This window comes from Nicotiana tabacum, chromosome 15 (genome assembly GCF_000715075.1).
Source record: "Nicotiana tabacum cultivar K326 chromosome 15, ASM71507v2, whole genome shotgun sequence".
Taxonomy (NCBI): domain Eukaryota; kingdom Viridiplantae; phylum Streptophyta; class Magnoliopsida; order Solanales; family Solanaceae; genus Nicotiana; species Nicotiana tabacum.
The window spans coordinates 14803619-14831324 of record NC_134094.1 but is presented as its reverse complement, the minus strand read 5'-3'; the positions used below and the strand labels follow the sequence as shown (position 1 = coordinate 14831324).

General features: G+C 34.1%; 1 protein-coding gene across 1 annotated transcript; it reads right to left on the bottom strand.

Annotated features, from left to right (window-relative positions):
* Positions 1–22566: 22566 nt before the first annotated feature.
* On the bottom strand, positions 22567–25377 carry LOC107830097 (abscisic acid 8'-hydroxylase CYP707A2). The gene is made up of 7 exons (XM_016657580.2): positions 25073–25377; positions 24652–24970; positions 24122–24508; positions 23836–24010; positions 23603–23709; positions 23382–23500; positions 22567–23256 (listed from the first exon to the last, which is right to left on the bottom strand). Exons 1-7 carry the CDS (start codon positions 25270–25272, stop codon positions 23154–23156), a joined length of 1410 nt encoding a protein of 469 aa, XP_016513066.1. The 5' UTR covers positions 25273–25377; the 3' UTR covers positions 22567–23153.
* Positions 25378–27706: the final 2329 nt, after the last annotated feature.

Genomic DNA, 27706 nt, shown 5'->3' with positions numbered 1-27706 from the left:
GAATCCGCTGGCACCTATCCAAGAAGTCCTGGGCATCCTTTGACTCAGCCCCGTTGAATAATGGAGGCTGGAGTCTCTCAAATATCTCTAGTCTCTTCTGATCATCATCACTCATAACGGGACCCACCTGGGCCTAAGCAACTACAACCGGCTAGGCTGGTAGTACCCCCGATGTCTGAAGTGCATGCATCACCTGCTCTGGAGTACGCGCGGCGGGAGTCTGAGTACTTCCCCCGGCTTGAGAAGTGGCTGGCACGGTCTGAAAAGAAATTGCTTGACCAAGGCTAGTGCAAATAGTCAATATCTAAGCTAATGCCTCCTGAAGGCTTAGAATCACAATGGGCATAGCTGGTGCCTGAGCTGGCCCTACTGGCTCAACCACATTTGGAACCTGCTCCTAAGTTAGAGTAACTGGTAGATCTGCAGGTGCTGCTCTAGCTGTTGTACGAGCTGCACCTCGGCCCCTACCGCGACCCCTATCACAGCCCCGACCTCTCGTGGCCCTAGTTGATGGTACTGGTAGCTGTCTGTCCGGTCCGATAGCACGTGTCCTCACCATCCGTGAGAGGATAGAATAACATAAGTTTAGTTCCTGGAATCAACAAATTTGCATGATAAGATTACAAGAATGTGAAGTTTTCCTAAGGGTTCGGCATCTCAAAGAGAAGTACAGACGTCTCTGTACCAATCCACAAGACTCTACTAAACCTGCTCATGACTCGTGAGACCTATGTAACCTAGGCTCTGATACCAACTTGTCACGACCCAAAACTCAACCTGTCGTGATGGCGCCTATCATGGTGCTAGGTAAGCAACTACTCAGACATTTCTAACTCTTCCAAATTAAAAATATACTATAACATGTTTAGATAAGTAAAAATCTCATAAAAATTGATAAAAAACATCACAACTCGATATAGAAGTTTCCTAAAATCAGGGTGTCACTGAGTTCATGAGCATCTATAAAAATACAAAATCTGATACTCTATCTAAGAAAGCAAAAATTGAATAAATAAAACTGAAGGATAGGGGAGAAGAGTCAAGATCTGCGGACACCAGAGAAGCTGCCTAAAAAATCTCCAATTGACTGAACAACTCTGAGAATCAGCAACCACCGTGTCCGAAAATACTTGAATCTATACACAAAGTGCAGGGTGTAGCGTGAGTACAACCAACTCAGTAAGTAACAAGTCAAACTATTGGGCTAAAAGAAGTGACGAGCTTCACACGGTACAGTTCAATTACAGAAATAGGATATAGAAAGGTAGACATGCTTCCAATTTAACAGATAAAGCCCAAACATGTAGGATATGCCAAATACAAGTAAGATAAGAAATGATGCATCTCGATATCTACATGTCAGTTACATATGCCAACTGGAGTAACAAAACGGTGATGAAATCATATGCATACTCTCAGAGTATCAATCACTCAGTCCTCTCATTCACTCCATCCTCACGGTCACTCATTCCTCACAGTCACTCAGTCCTTATAGTCACTCCATCCTCACAGTCAGTCGGCACTCGCGCTCAGCACTCGTGCTCGCACTCAGTAGGTACATGTGCTCATTGTGGGTGTGCAGACTCTTGAGGAAAAATCCAGCCCAGGCGCTATAATAAGCCAATCATTGCATGAATCAATAAAACATGTTGCGGCGTGCAACCCGGTCACATAAATATCCTCACAACTAGGTCCCCGGCCTCACTTAGTCATTAATCTCTCCAGTCTCTCGGGCTCACAAGAATCATGATAATCAGTCCAAACAATGATGATATGATGTATTAATAAACAGTAACAAAGACTGAGATATGATATGAAAATAATAGTTGTGACTGAGTACGTAATTGCAATTTAAACAGATAATTCAACATGCAACATGACCTCTGTGGGTCCCAACAGTACTAGTGTGTAGCCTAAGCATGATTTTTAATATGACTAGCAGCTCAATTTCTCTAACACATGGAGAATATACGAATAACAATAAGATTATTCAACTATACGGTTCCACGAAATCGACCGAGTTACCATTCCAATGGTGCACGCTCACACGTCCATCACCTAGTATGTGTGTCACCTCAACACCAATCACATAACACGTAATTCAGGGTTTCATACCCTCAGAACCAAGTTAAGAAGTGTTACTTACCTCAAACCGTGCATATCTATACTCCAATAAGCCCTTGCCTCGTGAATCGGCCTCCGATTGCCTTGAATCTAGACATAAATAATTTGATACAATCAACACGAGTTAAAGGAATCAATTTCATAATAAAATACTAAGTTTTTAATCAAAAGTCAAAAAGTCAACTCAAAAAGTCGACCACCGGGCCCATGTTTCAGAATCCAATAAAAGTTACCAAATTCAGAAACCCATTCAATCACGAATCCAATCATAGTAAATTTACCAAAATCCAACATCAAATCGTCACTCAAATTCCCAAATTAAACTCTCTAAATCCCTAACCTCAAACTCCCAAAACTCCACATCAAAAACCCACAAACTAGGTGGGAAATTCAATGGGGAAACAAGATTATTGAATAAAAATGATCACAAGTGACTTACCTCAAGAAACCCCTTGAAATCCCTCTCAAAAATCGCCTTAAATCCGAGTTAGCAAAGTCCAAAATGAGAAAAATTAGGAAACCCTTCGGATTTAACACTGCCAGTGCTTTCGCACCTGCGACCCACTTAACTGCATCTGCGGTCTTGCAGGTGCGGACATTTCCTCCGCTTCTGCGGTTATGCCTAAAGGTCCCTGCCTTCGCTTCTGCGATCACACACGCGCAGGTGTGAGACCACATCTGTGAAACTTCCATCGCACCTACGCTGCACAGCCTCCTCACTGAGCTCCGCTTCTGTGACCCCTTTTCCGCAGGAGCGACTCCGCTTCTGTTGCCACCTATTTGCACCTGCGATGCTCCCTTAGCCATACCAAGTTCGCTTCTGCGCCATTCCAGCCGCACTTGCGGCGTCACACCTGTGACCAATCCCCTCGCATGTGCGATCACAACCAGAAAACCCCCAGCTTCAGCAATGCTTCAAGTCTCATTTTTGATCCGTTAACCATCCGAACTCCACCCGAGGCCCCCGAGACCTCAACCAAACATACCAACAAGTCCTAAAATACGATACGAACTTAGTCGAGGCCTCAAATAACCTCAAACAACATCAAAAATATGAATCGCACCTCAATTCAAGCCTAACGAAACTAAGAAATTTCAACTTCCACAATCGATGCCGAAAAGTATCAAATCAAGTCCGATTGACCTCATAAGTCAATATCCGGTCAACCTTTTCAACTTAAGCTTCCAACCTTGAGACTAAGTGTCTCAACTCATTCCGAAACTCTCCGGAACCGAACCAACTACCCCGGCAAGTCACATAGCAACTAATAAGCATAAAATTAGCAGTAAATGGGGGAACGGGACTATAATACTCAAAACGACCGGTCGGGTCGTTAAAGTCTCCAACAATCACTGAAGAATATATAGAATTTTCATAAAAAATACAAACACAGTTTCAAAAAACCTAAAAACATTAATCGTAAAAGTAAAACCTACAAAACTAATGCACTAATCAAGTAAAACCTAGGAAATTATTTTAGTGCAAATAAAAAAGGAAAAATAATTCAACTAAGATTACTATCAACAAAAAAATCCAGAAATTAAATCATAAAACTAATCCTAAATTAAAACCCCATACAAAGTTAATGCAATATACAATAGCAACCATTAAAATCGTACCTGTGATTATACTTAATTTTGTTGGAGAAGAAATAGTTGCTAATCAAGCAGAATGCAATGGCCAAAACCGTTTGATTTCAGAAAATAATCAAAAACCGCGAAGAAGGATAGAGAGACAGAGACAAGAGACAATATGCCGTATACTTGGAGAGAAAGTAGTCTTTTATTAAAGAAGAGCAAAATCGTCTTTTTAAAATGCTTTTAACAACAAAAACGGGTACGGATGCAAACGAAAAATTAAAATGGGTACAAGTTAAAAAGGGGCGACCAAATAGGACGGCTCATGCAATTTTTACTGCGTCGGCTTGTGCGTGGGCTTGTTCTTCAATAATGTGTTTTGGCCCATGGGGATGGATGCAATTATAATGGATTTTTAAACAAATAGCGGCACGATTCACTGTTTATTTTCCTAATCGGGTATATATAAATTGGGTAAAAGTTATTTTAATCCTCCAAGCTCTAAAAATCAAAGACCTCCCCCAATATTGAACAATTGACATTCGCATCCTTCTATCTCCAAATTCCGGCCATTGACCGGTGACTTTAGAATAATTGACGGATTACTAAAGTGGTAAGTTGTAATTTTATTATTATTTTTAATTAATGAGATACCCTAAATAATCATAAATAGTTTTTCTCTGTTATCTAGTTAACTCTCTGTGGCTGTGACACAAAAAATAGTTTGATTTCTACGCAACTCCGGCTGATGAATCTGAGCATGCAATTTACCCTAATTTTCCTTCACTGTTGAGAAAAAAGTTAATCGCCAATAAAACTACCCATCCGTTTTACTTACCCTACCAACTAGCTTTACTTGTTCATGTTATACTATTGAAAGTGATCGGTGACAAAGCTATTTTTTCTTTTTCTCTTCAATTGGCATACCTCCTATTTAGATTGCTTTAACATCAACTGTAAATAAGTTCATTACGGTACATTGTTGTACAAGCATTTATGGCGCATTGATTAGTTTATTATATTAAGATATATTTGTGGATGCTTGTGTACATCAAACACAGAGAATAATCGTCCAAGGAGAAAAGAATCAGATGAACAACCAGCAAAGAAAATATCTGTTCATTGCACTTGCAAAAAAGGCCATCAAATTGGGCATAATAGTAGATCGTGTGACGAACATCACTAGTAAGCTTACTGCTTTTAATTTTTTAAATATTTTTATGTTGTTCAGTTCTTAAACGGACAAAGGAACTGAGGCATTTATCAGAGAAGATGATGCATGGCAAGCTTATTGATGATACAGTGAAGACTTTTCTGAATTGTGATCAATGAGATGTTAGTTTTAACGGCTGGAAGTTTCGTAACATGTTTTCATGAGTAATTTATCTTTATTGTTCCAGTATATTTTGATACATTTGAACTGGTCTATTCGTTGTCTTCCTTATTTATAGTGCGCTGTTCATTTTATCAATAAAACAAATTCAATCTAGTTTTCAACAATGGGACTAGGTATTTGCCTTATCATATCATCAGTTACACGAAGCACATGGCTTTTACAAATCCCTTTCTATTTATGTGCGTAAAATATTCCTCATATTGGTGGCTAGTTTAGGTGATAATTGACACGGTTACATTATATTAAGTATCTATTGACTCATTTGATAGATATTGGTATTGGAATTTGCTGTTATATATAGTTCAAAATGGTCTCTACGTACTGCGCTATAGAATTGATCAGTTCAAATATTCCCGGAGTTGTTATATCTTGCATTATGACATATAAAGGTAAAATACTGCAAGGAAATTCTTCTACAAGAATAGAGCTCCTAATGGAATTAAATCTGGTTGGATCATGCATGAATTCCGCCTCGAAAATCCACACATACCTCCTAAGGTAATTTTCTCCTTTTCTTCCTAAGCAATAAGCAATATATATATATATATTCTCTCCAATTTAAATTTTATCTACGGATAGTATAAAATATTCACACGCTTAGTGTATGGAGGCACGTATGAATCTATACCTGCTTGACTTATGAATATAACTAGAAACAGTAACTAGACAACAGAGAAAAACTGTGAGAAAAATTAAAACTATTTATGATTATTTGGTCTATATATATATAGATATGACTATGCATATATTATATATCTGTCAGCTATTAATTCTTAGTTTAAGCGATTTGGTAGACTGATATTTAAGTTAACTCTTCACAAAAACAAATATAGAGGTCTTACCTAGGCTAATCAGTGAGCTTCTTGGGCTGCAGTCCAAGTTCTAAAAGTTATATATGCTAGTCAAGTTCCTGCTACGGGCTGCACAAAGAAGGTCCACAATTAGCGGAATAAACTAAGGGATTTTTACCTTACTATACACTATTTGAAATTTTATTACCCTTCCTACTCAAGTTTCAATTTAATTATGTAGGCATATACAATTTACCAATTTTATACACTTTAGAAATTAAATTAGTATCACTTTATATTAGGAATTGAATAAGGAAGTAATTATTTCTCATCCTTATTCGCTCTCCCTCCTGCGCTCTCTCTCTCTCTCTCTCTCCGTCTCTCTCTCTCCGTCTCTCTCTCTCCTGCGCTCTCTCTCTCTCTCCGTCTCTCTCTGTCTCTAAATCTCTGATTCTTTGGTCTTTCCCAATTTTTCTTCCTCTGATGTCCTCTATTTTTTATTCTTTCATGTTGTATATATTTTTAATGAAAATCATCAATGGATTACAATCGTTTTACTATAGAGTTTTAACTTAGCAATTTCCTTTCATGTTGCACAATTGGTGTTCAAATTGAAATTGTCAATCAATAAATTTTGAAAGTGTTTGACTCTCCACCATTGACAGCCACTAAAAAAATTTGAAGCTTCGAATTTAAATTTGAATTTTGATTTTCAAAAATCATTATTTGTTTGGATTGGGTATTGTTGCAAATAATTGAGAATATTGTTTGGAGTTTATATCTCAATTTTGAGGGTATTTGGTGAAGATTAGACTTTATTTTGGCTGAATTTCAGATTGAAACTCGAAGAAGAAGAAGAAGAAGAAGAAGAAGAAGAAGAAGAAGAAGAAGAAGAAGAAGAAGAAGAAGAAGAAGAAGAAGAAGAAGAAGAAGTAGAAGAACACATGATATACAATATACTTACGAAATTATAGTAAAGTTGTAGTATAATTGTATGTAAATTGTATTCCGTTGTAGTTTTTTTTTTTTTATTTGAATGTTGTATGAAAGTTGAAAAATAGTTGTATAATGTATGAATCGTTTGTATAAAATTTGTATTTAAGTTATCAATACAATCTTTTTACATAAAGTTATTGATATGTATCAAAATTGTATTAAGAGAGAAAGTTTTGATTGAAATTTTAGAGAGGAAGAAACACACACCAAATATAAAATATATACAAATCAGATACAAAATATACAAAAGACATATTTATATAATTTATATGAAAATTGTATTTAAGTTGTATGATATTGTAGATGTATTTTAACTGGGTAAAAATAATATATGAAAATTGTAGATAAGTTGTAAATAAGTGTATACTATATAATTAGTTGTATGAAATTTATTTTTAGTATGTATGTTGTTGTAGATATATTAATTTGTATTAAATTTGTACGAAATTTATTTTTAAATTTGTATGTTGTTGTACCATCAAATTATATAATATTAATTGTAAGTACCATGTATCTATTTTAGTGCTGATTTAAATAGGTTTCATTAATTTGTGATAAATTCGTGTATTGGGTAAGTTAAACAATCAAGTGAAGCAAAATACTTTACTCGCCCCGCACGATAGTTATTAACCTCGTAAAATCTTTGGACAAATTTTGATACATATCAACAACTTTATGTAAAAATATAGTATTGATAACTTAAATATAAATTTTATACAACGATCATACATTATACAACTATTTTTTAACTTTCATACAACATTCAAATAAAAAAAATATATAGCTAAAACAGAATACAATTTACATACAATTGTACTACAACTTTACTACAATTTCGTAAGTATATTATATGTCATGTGTTCTTCTTCTTCTTCGAGTTTCAATCTGAAATTCAGCCAAAATCAAGTCTAATCTTCACCAAACAGCCTCAAAATTGAGATAAAAACTCCAAACAATATTCCCAATTATTTGCAACAATACCCAATCCAAACAAATAATGGCTTTTGAAAATTCAAAATCGAATTCAAAGCTTCAAAGCTTTTTAATGGCTATCAATGGTGGAGAGTCAAACACCTTCAAAATTTATTGAGTCGACATCTATACCAGTCCTTGTTGTCCCACTGTAACACAGTGCAAAAGGCGTTAATTTTCATAAAACGTATGACAATGTAACTTATCTAGAACCTCTTATATTGAAGTTGGGGCAGTGGGTAAGAATTTAAAAACGGTTAAAGTGATGTAATGGAGCCTTAAATACGTTTGCTCGTTTTTTAGTTGGTACGCTTTAATTTTCTGAAATTCTATGAATTTCAGAACGTTAGTAATTAGCATATCCCCAACTACGTGTAATGTGGAAATAGGATAGGGAAAGAGGAGAGGAGAGAAAAAATAAAAAAAAAGTGTAACTGGATCCCTCAAATTAAGGCACTAATAATGAGTTGTATATAAATTGTAAGGAAAACTTGTTTAGAGCGGGTAATATACAAAACTAGGACAATTTTGATAAATAAGTTTCAAATATTATATAGGAACAAAAAAATCCCAAAAACTAAGTGGCACTTTTTTTTGTCCTTTCAAACCTCGATCCAAAAAGGGTGATTTGCACAAATAGGACACTTTGGGTGCCACTCTTGATTTATTTTGCTGCTATAAATAAAGCAGCGTTGGATCATTGCTCCATGGGCAACACTTGCAAAACTTGCACAAAAAGGGTGATTTGCTTTGGATCATTGCATAAAAAGGGTGATTTACAGAACTTCAAGTTTAACAAGCGTTGACCATCGCTTGTCCTATGAGCAACACTTTTGACCTTAAATATTTGGTCATGGAGCAAGTGAGGGTCAAATAATTAAAACTGTCTATTTTCAAGGTCATTGGGTGTAATTTTCTGATCTGCCTTCGCGGGATAGGGCATATTCCGTCATAACCACGCATTAAACCTCGGTCCAGCTCTCAAACTATATTATCCTCATCACCAGTCAGCTAATACTGATAATTGTCCTCCTACGGACCTTTGCCTTTCTTCCTTTTCCACAATAAGAAGAAACACTCGTCAAGTTCTTGTTTGATCTGCCGTTGTTAGAATACCAAAATATTCATCTTTTTGGGGTTAGTGTATTCTCAATAGTGAATCGATGATTCGATATCCTTTCCTTTTTCGACGGAATGGAAGAAAAGTAATGACACATGCGATGTACCTACAAATTTGTGATTCAGACAATTCAGATCGGGAACTCGGGTATCTTGCATTGTTTTGGTGCTTTCCCTTCTCAACAAATCATTCCAATATTTATTAAGATATCATAGGTAAAACTGGAAATTTCTCCAACATATTCAACATTAAATTATATAAAGAACTACTAAAAATACAGCTTCAAGTTCATACTTTGGAAATTGGAATTCACTATCTTGCCCCGTTAAGTAACAGTTAGCTAAATACAAGAATAATGTTGAAGAAGTTGGGCAGTTAACAATCAGAAACAAAGAAAAATGAGATGAACAAGCTTAATATAATGTCTATGTTGGAGAAGGTCGTCTGTTTTGTGTTTTTCAATAATGAAGCATTTATGAATTACTTATAAAACAGCGCCTTCTGTACCCCCTTATATATATACGTAAATGGTAGGGCTAAGTTTTGATGATATAAACTTTAGATTATTATGACTTAAACCATATACTATGTTGACTTGTGAGAAATTACATTGTTACAAATCCAGGATGAGAAATTTTATTGCTACTTAATTTTCGTTTTACCAAAATTTCCATTGCTATCCAAGAATCTTGGTGAAATTAAATCGAAATAGTACTAGTTTTGGGTTGTTCTGTAACAGGTTTAGGCAATAATATATTTCCCGTATTTCAATTTATGTGATATAGTTTGTGTTGGGCTTTTAAGCTTGGTTTAGCTTAATTTTAAGATTGGTGTAGCTTAAATAGGGTGAATGAAAAATGGAGAGAAAATGAAATATTTGAGTTCCCTCCTTGGCAAAGGGACATTGTCTCATATTGTAGGAAGAAAAGATTTTTGACGGTATATATACAATTTCTCTTCTTCTATCTCTTAAAGAGTTAAGAAGAAGGCAAGCCTCGCGCCGTCGTCGTCGTCTTCGGCTTCGGCTTTGGATTGGACAAAATTCCTTTCAGTTATTTAATTTTTGGACCCGGGTGTTCCAACAGCCATGGCTATTCCTTTCCTTACGAAATTTTCTGTTCTTCTTCTTCTTCAGTTGGATTCGGATTCGGATTCGGATTCGGATTTGGATTTGGATATGGATTTAGTCAAAGATCGATTGATTGATTAATCTTTTTGGACAAAATTTCTTTCAAATATTTAATTTTTGGACCCGGCTGTTCCAACAACCATGGCTATTCCTTTCCTTACGAAATTTTCTGCTCTTCTTCTTCTTCTTTTGCACAGAATCTTAAGGAAATTATCTTAAGGAATTTATTTTATTGTATTCTGTTTGTGGAGATTAAAACCTGTGTGATTTTCTACTCCTTCTGAATTTTACTATTCTGACTTGAAGATATAAAAACTTCATCAGAGTATTGAAATTCAAAAATGATTTGAAGAACATAAAAATTTTATCGATTTCTGTGAAACAAATATAAAAACTTTGATTTTTTATTTATTAAACGTACTGGTTATTGTTAATTACAGTATTGTTTACCATTCTGTTTTCTGCCATTAATTGAACTCTTCTGTTATTGACAGTGAGAAATGGCAATTGATAACAAAAATCCTTCTGCGACTGTTGCGGCAACGACGATAGCCTCGTCAAGCCGAACTGTTGTTCCACCGGCCGAGAAATCGGGGAAATATTCTGGAGCCAACTTCAAAGGATGGCAGCAAAGGGTATTTTTTTGGCTTACCAAACTTGGTATGCAGAAATTCACTAGTGAATAACCTCCAGTGTCTGCTGCAGACATGCCGGACAACGAGAAATTTATGATTGTTGAGGCATGGAAACAGTCAGATTTTTTTTGCAAAGGTTATATCTTAAGAGCTTTAGAGGATGACTTGTAAAATGTGTACAGTGAGATGAATACTTCGAAAGAATTATGGGACGCACTTGAGAAGAAGTACAAGACTGAAGATGCATGCTTGAAGAAGTTCGTGGTTGCCAAATTTCTAGACTATAAAATGATAGACAACAAAACTGTTGGAACCCAAGTTCATGAGCTTCAACTTATTTTTTACGACCTTATTGCTGAAGGTATGGTCGTGAATGAAGCATTTCAAGTGGCTGCAATGATTGAAAAATTGCTTCCTTCGTGGAGAGATTTCAAGAACTATCTTAAGCACAAGCGCAAAGAAATAAAGTTGGAAGATCTTGTGATTTGTCTCAAGATTGAGGAAGATAACAAAACAGCCGAGAAGAAATCTCGTGAAAATTCAACGATCATGGGAGCTAATATCGTTGAGGAGACTACTCCAAAAAGTAAGAAGAGAAAGAGGTCTTTTGGACAGACTAAGGAGCAAAACAAAAAGAAATTCAAGGGCAGCTGCTACAATTATGGAAACGCTGGTCACAAATCCCCTGATTGTCGTCTCCCGAAAAAGGATAAGAAGAAGGGACATTCCAACATAGTGGAGAAGAATGATGACATTGATGATCTGTGTGCAATGCTTTCGGAATGCAACCTAGTTGGAAATCCTAAGGAGTGGTGGATTGACTCTAGAGCCACTCGACATGTTTGTGTTGTCAAAGAAGCATTTGTGACTTACTCTACAGCTGGTCCCAAAGAAGAGCTTTCCATGGGAAATACTGCAACAACCAAGATTGAAGGTTATGGGAAGATATTCCTGAAGATGACTTCCGGCAAGGTGTTAACGCTCAACAACGTTCTTCATGTTCCTACTATTAGGAAGAATTTAGTTTCTACTTCTTTACTTGTTAAGAATGGATTCAAATGTGTATTTATTTCTGATAAATTTGTTGTAAGCAAGAATGAAATGTATGTTGGAAAGGGCTACCTCACAGAGGGCCTTTTCAAACTAAATGTAATGGTTGTTGACAGTATAAATAAAATTTCAGCTTCTTCTTATTTATTGGAGTCAAATGATTTATGACATATTTGTTTATGACATGTCAATTATAAAACCTTACGGAAGTTAATTAATTTAGAAGTATTGCCTAAGTTCGAGTGTAATAAATCAAAATGTCAAATATGTGTTGAATCTAAGTTTGTAAAACATCCTTATAAGTCTATTGAAAGGAATTCAATTCCTTTGGACTTAATTCATACTGACATTTGTGATATGAAGTGGACACCATCTCGAGGTGGAAAAAAGTATATTATTACTTTTATTGATGATTGTACTCGATATTGTTATGTTTATTTGCTTAATAGTAAGGATGAAGCAATTGAAATATTTAAGCAATACAAGAATGAAGTGGAGAAGAAATTGAATAAAAAGATCAAAATGATTAGAAGTGATAGAGGTGGAGAATATGTATCTCCGTTTACAGAAATATGTTCGGAATATGGAATTATCCATCAAACTACTGCACCTTACACACCTCAATCCAATGGAATTGCGGAAAGAAAAAATCGGACATTAAAGTAAATGATGAATTCTATATTAATAAGTTTCGGATTACCGCAGAGTTTGTAGGGGGAAGTTATCCTTACATCTAACCGAATACTTAACAGAGTACCCCACGGCAAAACGCAATCTATTCCATATGAAAAATGAAAAGGAAGAAAACCCAACTTAAAATATTTCAAAGTGTGGGGGTGTCTAGCAAAGGTACAAGTTCCTTTACCTAAAAGGGTTAAAATCGGACCAAAAACTGTAGATTGCGTTTTCATTGGATATGCTACAAACAGTAAAGCATATCGATTTTTGGTTCATAAATCCGATAATCCCGAAATTTATGTTAATATAGTAATGGAATCAGATAATGCTGAATTCTTTGAAAGCATCTATCCGTATAAAGCTGAATGCGAGTCGTTAAGTGAAAGACCTAAACAACCTCGAGAAGAACCAAAGGAAAATACTCCAAGTATAGAAGATCCAAGGCGTAGCAAACGTCAAAGAACATCTACTTCCTTTGGACCACATTTTGTGGCATTCTTTCTTGAAAATGAGCCTCAAACTTTTAAAGCAGCTATGTCATCTTCTGATTCACCGTTTTGGAAAGAGACAGTCAATAGTGAGATTCAATCAATTTTGGATAACCATACATGGGAATTGATTGATCTTCCTCCAGGAAATAAGCCTTTATGTTCGAAATGGATCTTTAAACGGAAAATAAAAGTTGATGGCACTATTGGCAAATATAAATCAAGACTTGTTGTCCAAGGTTATAGACAAAAGGAAGGCCTTGATTACTTTGACACTTACTCGCCAATAACGAGGATAACATCTATTTGGGTGTTGTGGCACTAGCGGCCGTGTATGGTCTTGAAATCCATCAAATGGATGTTAAAACAACTTTCTTAAATGGAGAATTAGAGGGAGAGATTTGCATGGAACAACCTAAGGGTTTTGTGGTTCCTGGTAAAGAAAAGAAAGTGTGCAAACTTGTTAAATCGCTTTATGGATTTAAACAAGCACCCAAACAATGGCATGCCAAATTTGACCAAACAATGTTGGCAAGTGGGTTCAAAATCAACAAGTGTGACAAAATGTGTTTATATTAAAAATACTCCAAGTCATGAAGTCATTGTTTGTTTATATGTTGATGACATGTTGATAATGAGCAAAAATATGGCAGATATAAATGCTACTAAGCGCATGTTGGCTAGCAAATTCGACATGAAAGACTTAGGAGTTGCTGATGTGATCTTAGGAATCAGTAATTCACAAGACTCCACAAGGTCTAGCATTATCACAGTCTTACTACATTGAAAAGGTACTTGACAAGTTCAAGTATTTAGATTTCAAAATTGCCAAAATTCCAATTGACGCGAGTTATGCACTTCAAAAGAATGAAGGTGAAAGTGACTCACAACTGTACTATGCAAGAGTATTGGGAAGTTTTATGTATATCATGAATTGTACGCGACCAAATATAGCATGTGCTATTAGTAAAATGAGTCGGTTTACAAGTAATCTCAATCACATACATTGGATGGCAATGAAACGAGTTTTAGGGTATCTCAAACATACCCAAAATTACGCTTTGCATTATAACAAATATCCCTCCGTGATCGAGGTATATAGTGATAAAAATTGGATCACCGGATCATCTGAAGTTAAATCCACGAGTGGATATGTTTTCACAATTGGAGGTGGAGTAGTATCTTGGAAATTATCCAAACAAACGTGCATCGCCCGTTCTACAATGGAATCTGAATTCATAACTTTAGATAAGGCCGGTGAAGAAGCTGAATGGCTCCGAAATTTCTTGGAAGATATTCCATTTTATCTCAAACCTTTGGCACCTATTTGTATACATTGTGATAGTCAAGTGGCAATAGGCAGGGCAGGGAGCGTTATGTATAACGAAAAATCTCGTCATATATGACGGAGACACAATACCATTAGATAACTACTCTTTAGTAGTGTTATCACAATTGACTACGTAAAGTTAAGAAAAAACGTGTCGGATCCACTTACAAAAGGCCTATCTAGAGAGGCAGTTGAAAGATCATCAAAGGGAATGGGATAAAGGCCTAGGACAAGTCATCATGGCGGTAACTCTACCTAGCAGACTGGAGATCCCAAGAGCTAGGTTCAAAGCGATCAAACAAAGTTATGAATGATAGTTCAACATTGTCAAATAACTCAACCCATTCTCGTGATGAAGACAATGTTCAGAAATCGAGGTAAAGCATTAAGGCTTTTTGATGAGTCAATAAAGCTTAAAGCTTTTTAATGAATTGCTAAGTCTGGCAGGATATGACCAAATAGTGTGTCTATAGGATTACACGTTTAGAAATCACCTATGTGAGTGTGAAGTGTAAGCCGCTTCAAGGGGAATGAAAGTAAAGGCTCAATCTCTAAGCATTCATGAAACTAGGCGGTGTTCATGGCTGAAACGAACACAATCGTGAGAACCATAGATGGTTAAGGGTTAATTGTGTGACTTATGTTGTCTAGGTATACAACAAAGCTCGAATGTTCAAAGATATCAAATCTACCGATTGACCGAGTATATCCGATATAAGTTCACTACAGAAAGTTCAAAGAAAAACCTACTTATCTAGATGCAATTAATTCTTTCATGTAAAACACACACGCGTCCGTGCATTCCTTTATTTTATAGCCATTCCCTATTCATGTGGGGGATTGTTGGCCTTTTAAGCTTGGTTTAGCTTAATTTTAAGCTTGGTGTAGCTTAAAGAGGGTGAATGGGAAATGGAGGAAAAATAAAATATTTGAGTTTCCCTCATTGGCAAAGGGACATTGCCCCATATTGGAGGAAGAAAAGGCTTTTGATGGGTATATATACAATTGCTCTTCTTTTAGCTCTTAAAGAGTTAAGAAGAAGGCAAGCCTCGCGTCGTCGCCGTCGCTCGCTCGGCTCGGCTTCGGCTTCAGATTTGGTCAAAGATTGATTGATTAATCTTTTTGGACAAATTTTTTTTCAATTATTTAATTAATTAATTATATTAATTAACAAAAATTCAATCCGGAATAACCCATGACCCGCAACCCGGTCCGGTCAGGACCATTTTCTTTCCCGAATTATTTTAAATCTGTTTTTCTGTAATATTTCAAACAGTCTGTTCTAACAGCCATGGTTGTTTCTGAAAGGTTGCAAACCTTTTCAGAAACAGTGCCATAAAGTCTATAAATATGCTTTGAATGCGAGAATCTTTCCTTACGAAATTTTCTGCTTTTCTTCTTCTTCTGCACAGAATCTTCAGTGTGTTTTACAGCCTTCGAGTGGTTCGTTGTTACATCGGCGTTTTTGGTACTAACACTCCGGTGAGTTTAATCGTTTTATCCTTGGAGGATAATATTCCAATATCTCGGGTACTTGAGGAGAATAATTTCCTTAAGTACACACTGTGCATTCTGTGAGCTCGATTTATTCCGAAATTATTTTTTCAGAAATTATTTTGACATTCTTTTCTTGCTAACTTTCTGTTTCTGTTTTTTCTGTTTCAGAAAGTTTATTGTTTCATTATTTATAGAAATACATATTGAAAAACAGTTTGATTCGCGGCGAACTTTAAAATAGTAGAAGAAAACTTTAAAATTTATGGTTTTAAACATGTCATAATATTTGTATACTATTATATTTTTTAAACTTGTGATCTTAAATATGTCTGATATTTTTGTGACTATAAAAATTTGTCATAGGTAAAATGAAAAATTTAAAGTTAATTGTTCCAAATATACTCATGTTTCATCCTTTCTAGAATGGAATAACAAGAAAATGGTGTCACATTAACTGAAATGGAAGGAGTATATTACAAAATAAATTATTATTTGCATACGGCTGAATTCTTTACGTACTTATTTCGCAGAGGATTTTGCCAATCAATGATCTTCTGCTTCTCATAAGGGTTGACTTCTTAATTAGGGTTATTAATTTTATTTATTCTGAAGTTGTTATTTAGAGTGACTGATGAGAAATGCCAAAGATGAGAAACTAATTAAAAATATTCCAAGTCTGGGAATTCCTTCTTATCCCTAGCTAGATTCTCAAGCTCTAATAAATCCGCAATAAAAATAGCCTTTATTTTATGTTGTGCCGAAAGGACTAAGAGCTCTTATTCCGCTGTCTGTAGCACATAGTAGCCGACGTAGTACTGATTCCTGGGGGTTCCGCTAATCTTCCTATAAATTTCAATCCTAAACAACCCGGCAATCGTAGAATGTTATTACATGTATATATATTAAAAAATTTACTAAATATTTAATTATTGTATATTAAATCATTATACGAACTCATAAACTTCAAAGTTTAGATCGGGCTCCGATCAGAGGCGGATGCAGTGTGGTAGTTATGGGTTCAATTGAACCCATACTTTTCGACGTTGAATAAAAATTTATGTGTAAAAATTCATTAAAATTGCAATAATAATAAATTTGAACCCATAACTTTTAAAATATAATGGGTTCAATATTAAAAATCTTAAAAGTTGAACCCATTAAGTTTAAATTCTGAAACCGCCTTTGCGTCCAATCACACACGATTTTCGTAGATGATTTGTCTAACTAGAGAAATAGTTTTATTTCTCTAGTTTAATAATATTATTCATTTGGAAAAAGAAAATCATGTCAACGTCTAGTGTTTTATGTTTACCGTCTATCGCATCACGTTTAACGCCGTGCAGCATGAATTATATCTCAAATGCAGACAAAATGGTATCCACAAACTAAGATTTATGATCGTGAAATGGCATCTAAAAGGTAAGATTTATGATCGTGAAAGCGCAATAAATTAGTACATGAATAATTAATAGTGATTAATGATGAGTAATTAATAGTGATTAAAATTAAATAGTACATGATTAGCAAAATATGAATGTTTTTGCATGGCTAGAAGGCAAAGAATGATGTGTGCCATTGGACAGCTGGAAAGTCAGCTAGCCATTTCTTGACTAGTTCACTTCATCTGTCCTTTTCATGTTTCCTTTTGAATAAAATAGCCATTGACATTTTGGCTATATATGATGTGTTTACAATCTTAGCTTGACAATGAACCCATGTGGAGTTTTCTTTTAAATATGCATGGAATTCAAAGTTTATAATGTAGAATACTTGACGGGAGTTTTGGAGTGACGGTAAAGTTGTTTCTGTGTGACTTATAAGTTACGGGTTCGAGTTGCGGAATCAGCCATCAATCCTTTCATTAAGGTAGACTGTCTAGATTACACCCCATTGCATTGCGGCCCTTCCCCGGATCCTGCGTAAACGCGGAATGCTTCGTACACCAGACTATTTTTTTTAATGTAAAATACTTATCTAATAGATTTTCTATGTGAATTTAGGGGAGGTTTTGCATGGTCAACTGAACCAATTGCTTATCACTTGAACTGTATATACATATACAAGAAAAAAATTAAAATGGATATATAGAATAAAATCACGCTAATCTTGAACCCATTAAGTCTAAGTTTTGAATTCGCATCTGATTTTTAAGATAGAAAATTGACGATCCTGTGACTATTCTGGTCTTATACACTTGTGTAAAAATTCTCCAAAATTTTCTCTTAATACTAATTATTTGAAATCTTTATCATAGTGCTCGTAGCGCCATTTACAAGATAGACTTATTGATAAGAGTAGAATAATACTATACACAAAAAAACTCTTCACATATGATAGATTTTCACGTGATAATAAGGGAAGAAAAAGAGGAAGATAAGAAAAATTAGTCATTAATATCATTTTCCAGCTGCTTACATTCCCAACTGCAATTTATACTTTTAAAAGTAGAAAAGAGCGGCAGGAAAGCAGGAACAACAGACAAGTGTTCCCAATTTCATAAAAACTAAAGGTCCTAATTAAAGTCAATTGAATTCATCAAAGTCAAATGAAAAAGTATTAGCATTGGACCACCCATGAATCATGATGGATGACATGTGTCCAGGCCAGCTTGTATATATATACCTCAACAGTTAATTTCACGGGAATATCTGTTATCTCCCACCAACATAACTATCGAGTAACTCTATCCACCAACGTTAGATTAGAAGGGAAGAAATAACATTGCGTTTTATGGAATTCAAACCTGAGACCTCGTGATACTTAATCCATTTTATTGACCACTAATATTAGGACGAGTGTAGCAAAGTCAATTGGGTAAAAGAAGTCATGGCGATTCATAATCGTAACATCACAGTTCAAATTGTAATCTCTGTTAGACATAGACTACTCATATACGATGCATATGTGCACTTTAATGATTTGTTGAAAAAGTCACATAAAAGTATGACATAACAACTTATATAGACTGAACATGATTCATCAAGTTTGTACCCGACAATATGATAAAAGAAAAGGACCAGTCAGTGTGCACAAAATATCCCGTATTCACGCATGGTCTGAAAAAGTCGCACTCCTAAGGTTTAATGTAGATAGTTTACCCTAAAGCAAGCATTAATGGCTGCTTTCATGCTTGAACTCGTAACCTATAAATCATACGGAGATAATTTTATTGCTCTAAATCTCCCCTTCAACGATATGATAAAGGTCAAGTCAATAATAGACTTGTGATATAGGAGAATTATTGCCTCTTAATTAGACATAAGGTTGTTCAACTGTCATGCATATGCGCTATTTAGTTGTTGAAAAGGCTACAATCATGTTTCGGAGTAGAGAAGATAAGATATTAGGCCCTTCTGTTTATATGGTTGTGGAAAAAGCAACTAAAGAAAAAAGATGCATGGTGTAGTCAGTGGCGGACGTACACGGCGGATAGCGGTTCAGCTGAATCACTTCATCAAAAAAATAATATTGTGTATATGTATAAATTACGATTAAAGCTGCATAAATTTTGTATAAATATTTTATTTGAACCCAGCTTGACAACTACTATTTTACGACTAAAGTTATATACTTCTAAAATTGAACCTATTTGCACAAAATACTGGGTCCGCCACTGGGTCGTAGTCTATATCATAATTAATCCAAACAAACAATATCGTTTTCGTTTTCAAAAATGAGAAAGAAATGCTTCTGTTGGCATAAGAATAGTCCGCACTCAGCAAACTAGAGTCAAACTATATATAGTACTGAACTTGTGCACGTAACTTAAAACTGTCTAAAGTTTCATGAAACATGAGGGATACACTGACACGAGAGAGATATGGAGAAGTCTCGCTAACACTCCGATTCTTTCTGTAGCAGTTGGCAACATGACATCATTTGTGTGATTATTGATCGGCTAATGATCTTCTGGCTAATGTTACTGCTTCTTTTCTTCTCCACTATCGTATTTGTATTTTTCTTTAAGTCGAGGATCTATCGGGAATAGTTTCTCTACCTTTACACACTATCTTTCCTAAACCGCACTTGTGAGATTACATTGGATATATTGTTATTGTATTGATCGGTATGATCAAGTCAGTTTTACGTAAGTAAAGAAAATTTAGTTCTCTCTCTCACACACACACACACACACACATATATATATATATATATATATATATATATATATATATATATATAAGATAGTACGCCTAAAGGATTATTATCATCTATAGTATCAGTCTTCACCTTTGGGCACACTACAAGAAAAATGCTTATTACTCGGAGATTTTACGAGAGGATTCTTTTTGCAGAAATACCAGTTAATATTTTACCGAAAAGAAATTCCAAGAACTCCACAAGTAAATTTGGCATCATGTAACACCAAAATATTACTTGGCAACATGAAAGGGATGTACAACTATGTTGTATGAGGCGGAGTAGGGGCGGAGCTAGAGCTTCGGACGCAGGTTCGACCGAACCCAATAGCTTTGGTCCAAATTCTATATTTGCCTTTAAAAATTCATTGAATATGTACAAATGGTTAAATTAGAACCCAGTAACTTAGAATGAATAACATCCCGAACCCATTAGCTTCAAATTCTGACTTCACCTCAGAGGCAGAGTGTTAGACAGTCAAGAACTCACACGTTCAGAAGATGAAAGTAGTGGAAATGAGGATACTTAGATGGATGTGTTATATAGGAGAGAAAATATTAGGAACAAAAATATACAGGGCAAGTTGGGATGCGAGAAGCGATCGAGGTTGAGATAGTTCGAGTATGAGATCAAGAGGAGGAGCACAGATGCCCCAGTGAGGAGCAGTGGCGAAGCTAGAAATTTCTCCATGGATGTTCAAATTTGAAATAAGTAAAAAAAAAACCGACAAAGGGAGTTCAGTATGTGTTTATACATCTAAAACGTAATATTTTACCTATATACAATAGTGTAATTTTTCGATGAAGGGTGGTCAATTGACCACCCTTGTGACCATGTGGCTTCGCCCCTGATGAGCAGGTGCGAGAAATTGGCAGTGATATGTCAAACCAGTGGCGTACGCAAGATAATTTATAAGTGGTGTCATATTTTTCTATATTTAAAAAAAAGTGAACAAATAAATGAATTACTATAATAGCATCATATTAAAATACACACAATTTAAAATAGAACTACAACTCTCAATAACGAGTTTTTATTTTAAAAATATATTCATAATAACCTCATTAAAAATAATGCACTAACTATGTCTTAGTTTACATAATTTCATTATACTTATTGATAGTTTCACAAATTAAAGAAAGTGAATTCTAGCTCAAGCGGTTTTATAGCGACATAGTTTGTTAGAGGTTAATGGTTCAAGTCTCATAAAATGTTATTATTTTTTATTAAAGAAAAACTCCAAATTGATAAAAATGTAAGCCTGTTGTGAACCATTATAACGCTAACCAGAAGATCACTGGACGTCTTTGTTTTAGAGTGGTGTCATTTATTTAGTTATATGCAAAATAACTAAATAAATGAATTACTATAATAGCATCATATTAAAATACACACAATTTAAAATAGAACTACAACTCTCAATAACGAGTTTTTATTTTAAAAATATATTCATAATAACCTCATTAAAAATAATGCACTAACTATGTCTTAGTTTACATAATTTCATTATACTTATTGATAGTTTCACAAATTAAAGAAAGTGAATTCTAGCTCAAGCGGTTTTATAGCGACATAGTTTGTTAGAGGTTAATGGTTCAAGTCTCATAAAATGTTATTATTTTTTATTAAAGAAAAACTCCAAATTGATAAAAATGTAAGCCTGTTGTGAACCATTATAACGCTAACCAGAAGATCACTGGACGTCTTTGTTTTAGAGTGGTGTCATTTATTTAGTTATATGCAAAATAACTTTGTTTTGCTTATACTATATACACATACTTGGTAAAATTTTTCGACGAAGTAGTGTCACGTGATACCACTTCCCATAAGGTGTCTCCGCCCCGTATCTAAGGAGAGGTAGGGTAAAGTGAGGAAGAATTAAAGAGAGGTGGTTAGATAATACATGACACAATCTTTAATTCAACCAAAAAAAAAAAAACTAGATAAGAGAACATGGAGGAACTTGGCATCAGGATGTACAAGAGAATGGTTTATTAATTTATTTTCAATATGCCGTAGATTTTGTAAACCAAATGCCTTGCCATAATTCAGCACTTTATTTTAGACACAAATATTATAAAGTTTCTGTGTTCTTCTGAATGATTTTGGTACTACCAAAAGATAGATAACATACTTCGGCTTAATTTATGTACTAATATTTTTTGTTTTTGAGGATTCAAATTATATGTTTTTTAACAAAAATTTTAAAATAAATATTGACATGAAAAGAATTGCAACTTATAATACTGTTCATATATATTTAAAATTAAATTTTGAAATATTGATTTGATATACTCAAATTAAATTTCAAAAATTAGTCAAGTTATATTGACCGGGGAGAGCGGTATAATTATACTAAAGGGAAATTCATTCGCCACAAATGAAGCACTAGTTAAGGATCCAAATGTTGATATATTTTGAATAACCTGAGAGTGAAAATTTTCTTACAACGATGATGTATAAAACAAAGGGTACAACGTGTGTACTTTTTTACTTACATTTATTCTTTTAATTTATTCTCTTTTTTTTTTTGGGGGGGGGGGGGGGGTTGAGGAAGAAGGGGAGGTAGCTGCATCGAAAGGATGAGGAATTGAGGATGAATATGTATCAATAACTAAATAAACAACAATAATCTTGAGAAATTGACAGAAATATGTGCTGTCTTAATCAGACTTTCATTAATTGCCTTGCGGACTTTTTTACATGTCAGAATTTAAAAAAGAAAATAACCCAAATAATATAAAAATAAAATTACAAGAAAAAAAAAAAAGAATTCTCTTACTATGGTACACTAATTAATTACCTTCTCCCTAAGGCCTAATTTTCTCCTTTTCTTTAAGGAAAATGAATCAGACCCTCTTGTGTTTTGACTTTCTTTGAAGCTTATATGTATTTACAATTTTAGGTCCTGAATGTATCAAGATTGTGTTCGTCTTGAACTTGGCAGTGTCCTTTGGAATGGTCAAGCTCAGGAAATACCAACATCACTAAGATCTAGAATTCGGTCCAATCAAAATTACTGAATTCAGTCAAACTTATCTCGTAACCGGAGCTCCGCAGCCCCTAGTCCTGAACTTTTGTGTAATATTTTTATTTTCATATTTCTTGAGGAAAAACCATTTGTGGTTTCTTCATCTTCATTTTATCTTCTCCTCCTTCTTCTTCTTGTTCTAATTTCATTTTTTTTTTTTTTTTTGAAATGAAGTTTTCATCTCACTGCTTATTAGGCTTATAGTGATGAATTCTTGGGATATAGCTTAATGGGCAAACCATTTTGGGGAAGAGCAAATGGCCCATACTGAATTCCATTTTGTGGGCCCATCATAGACCACCTGTCAGAAATGAAGAAAGAAAAATCAGGAAAAATATATTTGACATACTATTTTTAGGAATTAAATGATGAGAATTCAGTTAGAATTTATTTCTTTTTTTGTTTTTGTTAAGTTCTGTTACTGACCTGTACTTTGTGGTCAAATGATGTACAAGAACCAAAATCTCCAGCTTGGCTAATTCATTCCCTGGACATGAGTGGACCCCATTGCCAAATGGCATGAAAGTATTGGGCTTTGGTGACACCTGTCACATAAAATGATTTGTCTCAGATAATATGATTTTTGTTGGGAAAAAAAGTAAATAACTAAATCTAAAGATTTGAGTATTATTTTCTCTGATATTTACCTCAAATCTTGAAGGATCAAATTTCTCTGGCTCAGGAAAATTGTCTGGGCTGTGGTGAATGTTTCTAAAGAGTGGTAGTACTTTCCATCCTTTAGGTATTAAATATCCTGAAATTATCAAAAGAAAATAAAAAAAATTAACAAATATAACAGGAAAAGAGTATTTTTTTTAAATATCTAAAATAGGAAAATGATAGTTTTGACTTGAAAAAATCACAAGGGGTCAAAATTCACCTTCAAATTCAACATCTTCAACAGCTTCTCTGAAAGTAAAAGATAAGATAGAAGCAACTCTGAGTGTTTCTTGAATCACTCTTGTAGTCAAAGGCATCTTTTTAGTATCTGCCCAATTTAGAATTTTTTTTTCACCATTCTCCTCTTTATTTCTCATTATAGCCTCTTGTTCTTCCTGTAAAATAATAATAAAAAATTAATATTTCTGCTTCCTATAATGAAACCATACTTATAAAAAGTATGGAATTAGGAATTTTCTTGATTTTTCTTAGGGTATGGATCTTACTGTGACAGCATGTAGGACACTAGGATTTTCTCCGAGAAATTTAAGGATCCATGTAAGAACACTAGCAGTAGTGTCTCTAGCTGCAAAAATCACACCAATGATATTATCTGCAATTTGTTCGTCAGTGAGTCCTTCTTTATCTCCCATAAAAGAACCGAGCAAATCGGTATGATTTATCTTCATTTCCCTTCTAGTTGAGATGATTTTGGCAACAATTTTTGCTAATTCCTTCCTTGCTTTCATTGCTTTGTTGAATAGTGTACCAGGAAGATTAATTGGCATTGAATTGTACCCTTTTTCAAGAATGTAATAACACCTCTTTAGATCTTCTCTGTACAGGATTTCATCTTTTCCAAATATTGAAATCAATGCAACGTTGAATGTATACTGCAAATGACCAAAAATGTAGAAAACAAGTTTAGTAAACTATCCAAAATGCAGCATTCAATAACAGAGTAAAAACAAACAGGGGACTCTGTTTTTCCCCTGTTCTTTGGTAAGTTTTAGTTGTAGGAAATTTGAGAACATACTGTCTTCATTTCTTGATAAGTGTTGATTAATCTTCCTTCGAATGATTCGAGCGTAGTTTTGGCGATGGGTTCGATATCTGGGACGATGTTTCTGATCGATTCAGGCATGAAAGCACGAAGTACTAATTTCCTCAACTTAGCATGGTAATCACCTTGATGAAAGAAAATTGCTTGTTTTCCCAACATTCTCTCTTTACTAGCTGGAAATGTAGGCTTAAATAAGTTAGCTCTTGTGACTAAAACTTGTTTAGCTGCTTCAGGACTTGATATCATCACACATTTACAACCCAATATGTGAGTCTTGAATATTGAACCATACCTATAAAAAAACAAAAAAAAAAAACAACCCATTTTTCATTAGCAAATTGAGATCAAGAAAATCAAGAGAAAACTAAAGAAAGTGAGTGAATTGTTTACTAACTTTTTGACTTTGGAGGCAAAGAAAACATTGGGATTTTGAGAGTAAAGTTGGAAAGTTTCTCCAATATAAGGCCAACCCAAAGTGCCAGGAGGAAGAGGCAATTTCTTGGCAGCAAAAGCCAAGAACTTGAAGATTGAATGGATAAGAAGAAGAGAGAAAGAAACAATAGCAAATAAGCAGAACATAGAAACAAACTCCATGTTTTTCCTTTAAGTTTCAACAGACAAAAGGTACTAAAAACAAGTACTTCAAATGTTGTTTGGTGCTAGGTTGCTAGTTTGAAACTTTGATGGTTTAATGAATGAAAAAAACCAAGTGCAAAGGGTGTATATATATAGATAAAATGAAAAAAGAAATGATTGATGGGGTGGGGTAAGGAGTAGGGGGTGGGGTCCTTTAATTTACAGCTTGAATCCCACACACGGAGTCTCCTTACAGCTCATTATTTTGTTGTATATATACAAAATAGAAAGAGAGCGGAAAGGAGAGTGTGTGGGGCACGTGTAAGTTTGGATATATGTAGAAAGTGTGTGCGAGTGAAGTAGGGGTAAGGGGTAGCCAGAAACGTTGATTTAGGATTTTAAATTTGTGGATTTCATATAAAAACGGGACGAAGCTATGTATGACCAAGGGTGGTAAACTCTTTATCGAAAAATTATACTATATAATAATAATAACTGAATTTATAATTAAATAATTATAAATATATAATAAAATATCTTAATATATATAAAATTTAAATAAAAATTACTGAATCTCACGTAAATTCGTAATTGACGCGATAAATCCCACCAGAGTTTTGTGGGGGGTGGGGTATGAAAGTACAAGTTGGGGTAGGGGAAGAGTTGGTTGACTCTATCGACTGGCAGCGTACAGATTATGAAAGGGCAAAAGAGGCAAAAAAGGGTATAGAGGGGATGAACTTGTTATCCGTACAACCACCGTATAGGAATTTTAAACAATGATTAGCAAAGGGAATCAAGAGTTATAAATATAAATTTAACAGATGCATTAATATTCTTTAAGAAAAATTCCTTTTCCCATGAGAGGTTAAGCATGAACAAAAAAAAGTGATAGTTGGATTCAGTATTTTAATTTAATGAGTTCAATCTTCGGGTATATATTACCGAACTCATATCATATTTTAAATTATAGGTTGAAAACTTAAATTTTTTTTAAATAATTGATTAATTGTCACTAAAAAATATTTATATTTCAAGTCGAAAGTGTTGTATTAGATTTGAAAATTTGAGTATAAATCATAACATTATTTTTATAAGATTTGATAACTTTTCATATATATACATATTTCATGCTGAAAATATTGGATTGGATTGAAATTTGAATTATGAACTGATCAAAATAGGTTGAACCTAAAATAATTTACCAAACTATTAGATCAAAACGGATCAAAATAGTATAAATGTATAATCATAGGTCGAAAAGCCACCAAAGCCTAACATACAGAATCATATTTGAAGATGGGAAATTATGAAAATTTGAAAGAATTTAAACTTAAAAAAAACTTTTGCATTCAATTTTTTTTTCTTTCAAAAAGCAAACTAAAAAAGGAGGGGAGTTAGGTCATATTAGACGGGTTTGATTATGACCCGTTATTTCACTTATCCTAACTTCAAATAATTTTGGCATGTTAGGTCATACTCATTTTTTTAATAACCCGTTTTGACTCGCTCTAATTTAACTGGTTGCCTCTTAATTTCCTCAAACTTTAACCTTTTTCTATTGTTTCTGAAATTACCATACATATTAAATGCAAGGTTGAAGGAGACTCGAAGCATGAATACTCCATGTATTATGAGATTTCTCTATTATTATAATATGAGTATAAAGTTTATTTTTGTTGTGTTGCCACGTGTTTGGTTGAATATGGATTCAACTTGATGTTTGACTTGACCACATCCTAGTTACATGGGTTGATTTTAGACTTGACAACTTGAAGTATTATAAAACTAAGAGAAGATATTAAAAAATGGTGAAAATTATTTACTCCCCTCTCAATTTTGAGCAGTACACGTTCTCTCCTGCATATGTAAATTGTAAAATATTTATTTTACCCTTAAACTCAACCTTTGTCTTTTTCTTTTACTTCTTTAAGATAATGATTTTTTTTCCTTTTAAATCTATGTAACAGACTTATCTATAAAAAAATAAATATGTTTTTCAAGACAAAGAAAGAAAAGTGAAAAATAGTAATTAATTATTTACTATGAAAAAAAATTAAAAGTAATATTTTTGGATAAGTCTACAGTCACCGAGTTTGACCTGGAAAAGGGAAAAAAAGCTTAATTCGTCAATTTTGGAACCAATGGGTATGTAATTACTACTAATTAGAAAATTCAACAGTTGATTAATCATGCCCTTTAGAAAAACAAAAAAACCGTCATGAATATAGTGTTTCATAACTGCTTGATTTGTAAATTCACCATTTTGAACCACAGAATTTCTTTACTTTCAATCTTATAAGCATGAGCTATCGACCTTGTTTACCAAGTTCTTACAGCTTGTAATTTTCCACCTAAATCTTCTTTGTTTCTTACTTATAAAAAAATCATGCCCTTGTCATTTAGCAATACTGCTTTTTCCAGCCTTGGAGCATGGTAAGCTGTTTTTGTA

Coding starts and splice junctions, on each gene's coding strand:
- LOC107830097 (XM_016657580.2), bottom strand. CDS start 25,272: ATGGAGTTTGTTTCTATGTTCTGCTTATTTGCTATTGTTTCTTTCTCT. Junction 24,509..24,651: donor CTTATCAAGAAATGAAGACA/GTATGTTCTCAA, acceptor GGTCATTTGCAG/TATACATTCAACGTTGCATT. Junction 23,710..23,835: donor TGAAGATGTTGAATTTGAAG/GTGAATTTTGAC, acceptor TGATAATTTCAG/GATATTTAATACCTAAAGGA.